The sequence below is a fragment of the Anoplophora glabripennis genome, unplaced genomic scaffold (assembly GCF_000390285.2).
Source record: "Anoplophora glabripennis isolate ALB-LARVAE unplaced genomic scaffold, Agla_2.0 scaffold1055, whole genome shotgun sequence".
NCBI classification, from domain to species: Eukaryota; Metazoa; Arthropoda; class Insecta; order Coleoptera; family Cerambycidae; genus Anoplophora; species Anoplophora glabripennis.
The window spans coordinates 84,385-90,120 of record NW_019417155.1 but is presented as its reverse complement, the minus strand read 5'-3'; the positions used below and the strand labels follow the sequence as shown (position 1 = coordinate 90,120).

At 37.9% G+C, this 5,736-nt stretch overlaps 1 protein-coding gene across 1 annotated transcript in view; it reads left to right on the top strand.

Annotated features, from left to right (window-relative positions):
* LOC108913081 (bone morphogenetic protein receptor type-2) overlaps window positions 1-5,502 on the top strand; it is a 26,031-nt gene extending 20,529 nt beyond the window's left edge. The window contains exon 4 of the mRNA XM_023455982.1: window positions 5,092-5,502. Coding sequence (XP_023311750.1) covers window positions 5,092-5,502 — 411 coding nt within the window. The remainder of the gene's footprint in view (window positions 1-5,091) is intronic.
* The last annotated feature ends 234 nt before the right edge of the window (window positions 5,503-5,736 follow it).

Sequence of the window (5,736 nt, the reverse complement as noted above, 5' to 3'; positions counted from 1 at the left end):
TTCTAATTGTTTATAAGTACAAAAATTCGACCAATGTTTAAATAAGCGCCAGAGCTCTCCTAATTGACGGAATTTTTCAAAAAGCGTTTGAAAGTTTGAGAATCCTTCTATATGTGATTAAATTTTCAAGTATCTAACGGCCTTGGTTTCTGCTGTGCAAAATTTTGAAAATTTGCAAATTTTTTTTCAAAATCTGGATTGCAAAATTATTATGCAAAATCTATCGAACCGATTTTGATGAAATTTGGTGTGATGATTCTACATAACATGAAGTTTTCTTGAACCAAGTATAAAGGTCCTATACCCAATTTAAATACACCAAAAAAATTCCCTAAAAGTATCGTTTTTAACCCCATTTTTGCGATTTTTTCGATTTTTACCATAATAATCATGATTCATTCGATTTGTCATGTTTTGTAAAAAATTTAATTACAAACATTTTTTTCCTGTTCCATTTTTGCCTAAAATCAACTCTTGAAAAGATACATAATGAAATAGGAAGAAAAATATGACATTTTTCGGATTTTTTTAAACATATTGTGCCGCCAAAAGTTAAGCCCACGTTTTTTTTATGCGCATAGAAACATTTTAATTTCTAGTGATATTTGAAAGCCAAAAATCTCCGTGGATATACGATTCACCCAAACCAAAACAGATACCGTCTAGTCTATTCCGAAATAAAATGTTTTGGTATAATTTATACCATTGATTTTCTTGACCACCTTCATTGACTACCGCCGTTTTCTTTAACTGGATCCAGGGTTCATTCTCCTGGTCCGTTTGAATTGTACCCAAAGCTGCCTGGACGTTGACAAATTCTTTACTAAAAGTAAACATGGTTATATCAATTTCCGACGCGTTATCTGGTTTAATTTTAAATTTATCATCCACTGGATATCGAGATAAGCAATCTGCTAAAATGTTTTCATTACTCCGACAATGCTCTATCATAAAGTTAAATTCTTGGAGGTATAACACCCAGCGTGTAAGACGAGGAGATTTCAACGGACAATTCATCAGGTAAGTTAAAGCTTTATGGTCTGTAATTATAACGATAGGGAAACCTAAAACTATCAATCGCCACTGCTGTAGTACGTAGACCACCGTAAGTGTCTCTTTTTCTGTTACGGTATATCGTAACTCAGGTCCTTGCAGAGTCCTGCTTGCGTACCCAATTATTTTTTTATTTCCTAAACTATCTAACTGAAATAGACAACAACCCAAACCGTAATTCGAACTGTCAGTATGTATATAATAGTATATTACGTAATAAGTGTTGTAAAAAGCATTTTACGCACGAATGGAAAAGTTACGCACGACGCCGCGTAGCGGCGAGTGCGTAATTCTATGAGTGCGTAATTGCATTACACCGCGTATTACGTACTATACTTTACCTACGACTACTACTGTAAATACTTAAAAACACACCATCTGTGATCAATGTAAGATTCCTATTTTACGTACGGTAAAAAAATCGCACAGCTTGGTAAAATATCGTACAGTTTTCCTAGCAACCGCCTAGAAACGGTCAATACAAACAGTATTGTATTGACCGTTGCTAGGCGGTTGCTAGCAAAACTGCGATTTTTTTACCGCACGTAATAGGAATCTTACATTGATCGCAGAGGTGTGTTTTTTAAGTATTTACAGTAGTGGTCGTAGGTAAAATGTTTTTTTTCTACAAACGTCAAAAAATGACAAGGTTTGCGCATTGACAACAATCTGCGTAGTGACACTTTTTTTCGGATTCTTACGTTACCATGACACCGTGCGCGAAATACTTCGCGCACTAGGGTGCGAAGTATTTCGCACACTGCATGTAAATTAATAAGAGTTTTGTATTTCAATCTTTGAAAAAATGAAGCAAAACTCCAAATTATTATTTATTTTTAAATGAATAACAATTAAATACTTTTAAAATAATGATAGAATTTTACAATAACTTTAGTTATTATTTACAATATTAACATTAATCGTACAACCAGTACACGANAGTAGTTCTTGTTAACGCTGCAGTTGCAGTCGTTGTTATTGATTCTATTGGTAACAACAGCAATAGCTACAACAACAACAGTAACAACAACACCAACAGCAACAGCAACAGTGACAACTTGCGATGAACTTTTTTCTATATTCAGTTCCTATATTTATTTCGGGTTCTTGGCTTGGAGGGAAAGAAATTTCCTAGAAAATCTTGTAACCAACTTTGATCATTTATTTTCAAATACAGTTTTACAACAACTCTGATACTATTACTAATGATTCGTGGTATTTTTTGTCGTAACAATAAAATGATTTTATTACAAGTGGTGGTTTCACATCTACCCTGGACACCGATCGTGTTCCCACTGTCGCGGGCGTCCCTCTCCCTTGTCCACTCGCGCACATCTCCCCACTAATTTCTATCGCACCACCACCCGGCACACCACCAATACAAAACATATAGGTAACTAACTAAATAGGGCATCACATTACCCCCCTATTTAATCGTGGGACAAAAACCAACTGGTACCACGATTCAATACTCAAACTAAGAAATGAGAATGAAATACAAAGGAAAGAAAAAAAAATAGTAATTAAAACTAAACTTACTAAAAGAGCTAACTCTCTCGATAGTTATGTCAACACATCTGGTACGACTTTGTACAATTTTAAATTAATAATATTGTGAGGGCCCAGGATCGACCCATTTAATCCTGATAGTAAGTACGAATTAGGACCAACTCTTTCTTTTACGGAGTATGGACCTTCGTACAAGAGAAAGAATTTTTTGATTTCCGAAGTAGCTGCACATGACAAGGGATGTGTCTTTAATAAAACTAGATCCCCGGGTATCAGTGAAATAGGATTATTTTGATTATCTATTTTGCTTTTTTTCCTTTCGGCTTTACTGAGCATACGGTCATAAGCAACTCGCCAATACTCGTTTAAAGGTTGTTCTATCGTAGTTTCGGGCACGGGAAATTTGATAATTTGCTGAATGTTATTATTACTCTGAGTACCAAATAATAAAAAGGCAGGCGTAAAACCTGACACCTCATGTCTAATATGATTAATACAATTCTCAACCTCGCTTAATACATAACCCCATTTGGTATGTTTATGGAAACAAAACGTCCGTTTGAATCGTACGCAAAGCTGCCTGAACGTTGACAAATTCTTTACTAAAACTAAGCATGGCTATGTCAATTTCTGACGCATTATCTGGTTTAATTTTAAATTTATCATCCACTGGATATCGAGATAAGCAATCTGCTAAAATGTTTTCTTTACCCTGGCAATGCTCTACCATAAAGTTAAATTCTTGGAGGTATAACACCCAGCGTGTAAGACGAGGAGATTTCAACGGACAATTCATCAGGTAAGTTAAAGCTTTATGGTCTGTAATTATAACGATAGGGAAACCTAGAACTATCACTCGCCACTGCTGTAGTGCGTAGACCACTGAAAGTGTCTCTTTTTCTGTCACGGTATATCGTAACTCAGGCCCTTGCAGAGTCCTACTTGCGTACCCAATTATTTTTTTATTTCCTAAACTATCTAACTGAAATAGACAACAACCCAAACCGTAATCCGAACTGTCAGTCTGTATATAAAATGTTTTATCAAACTCCGGATGACTAATCATTGTTACTTTTAAAAAACTCTCTTTAATCTCTTCGAATGCTAACTTTTCTTTAACCCCCCATATATATCTTGTATTCTTTTTCAACAATTGTAGTAAAGGTATCGTTAAATCCGCAAACTTGTCAACAAACCGACGATCGTAATTTATCATTCCCAAAAAACGTCCCAATTCTTTAATATTGCGAGGTGCGAGAAAATTTTGAATCGTGTTAATACGTGCAGGATCCATCTGTATACCTTGTGGTGAAATAATGTGACCGAGGAAGATAACTTCGGCACGAGCAAAGACCGATTTTCTTAACTTAACCGTGATATTCGCGTTTCTAAATTTAGAAAAAATAATTTCCAGATGGCGAAAATGTTCGGCAACGTTTTCTGAAAATATTAGTAAATCATCTACGTAACTAAAGGAAAAATCTTGTGTTTCTGTACCTAAAATCCGGTCTAAGGCCTTTATAAAACTTGCCACTGAAGTCGAAATACCAAATGGAAGTACGTTAAAAACATAAGTATTGTTTTCGAATAAAAACCCAGTATATTTTCGGCTAGTTTCTTTAATGGAGGCGGTCAAATCCAAGGTCGATAAATATTTCATACCTTTAAATTTCATCAATAAATCTACAGGAAGTGGTGGCCTCGTATGGTCCATTACCATTTTTTTATTCAAATGTCTGGCATCGAGACAGACTCGGACACTTATCTTTTTTTGTTACGGTCGTAAGTGGTGAAATATACTCCGTTTGAGCACTAGAAATAATCCCTAAATTAACCATCTCGCGTATTTGACGTCTGGCCTCTTCTCTATGTGCAAACGCGATCGGGTACGAAGGTTTAAAAAAAGGTGTCACCTCACGCATCTGAATCTCATGTTCATACATATCAGTTTGTGACGTGGTATTTTCGTCGTTCGTCACTATGACGCCTGAGCGGCGGCGGTTACCTCGGGCGCCAGTTTCTGATTAAAGTGCAAAAACACCACTACACGGGCGGCTGCAGTGAAGACACGGTATGTCCAGAGGGTCTAGAGAGAGAGACTTCACACAGGAATAAAAGTCACACAATTGGTATATATTTACATTTATTTAGTCCAATTCGACCTATTTACACTATGCTACTCTAAGTCTACTGCTAAACGGTTACGGTTATATATAGGGTGACTACGGAAAACGGTAAAATAATGGTGCGGTGTTAAGCGGTGACCTGACGAAAGCAAAGCACAGCAGAGCTAGCGAAATGGTAAACAGGTAAACGGTTAAGGCAGTAAGCGGTAGTACAGATACCAGAAAGAAGGAAGCGATTTAGCAAAGCAAAGTTACAAACAATAACTATAGACTAGACTTGGCTACTATCTTTACACAAAAGCAATAAAACAGTAACAGCAGGGCTCCTCAATCCTGGCAAGCGGCTGGCAGAAAATCTCTGAAAGAAAGGTTGATTAATTACGACCTGCGTTTCAACTCATAGGACAGAAAAGGAGGAAAGGATGACAACATCCTATCAGCCGAACGCGCAGTTAGGTTAAGTATACCGGAAAGAGACAACAGTATACCCAACCACGTCGTACCTGAAAGAGAAACAAGATTAACTGCGACCTGCGTCTCCACTCATAGAACAGAAAGGAAATGGGACACGACATTCTATCAGCAGAGCGCGCAGTTAGGTCGAATGCACCGGACAGTGACAACAATGCACCCTTCCTTGTCGTATTTCGGCGGTTCGGTACGACCTGCGTTTCAACTCATAGGACAGAAAAAGGGGGAGACAACATCCTATAAGCCGAACGCGCAGTTTAGGTCTGGTACACCGGACGGAGACAACAGTGCACCTTTCCTTGTCGTGGTACGGCGGATAACTGAAAAGACAAGATATGATTAGTACAAGCGGACAGCAGCCAAGTCTTTACCTAGGGTCCCTAAACCTTGACTCACTTCTCTTCCTGGGCACGCCTGGTCGGTCGGAATGCTGGAACAGGACTAACTCTGCAGTACAATTACCTCGTCAGGTCTCTTGTCACCTCAAGAGACGTGCGCATTTAATCTGCGCGGAATCTAACTTACTTCGGCGGTTTTCGGACTGGACTGGTGTTGGCGGCGGCTGGAGATGAACTGA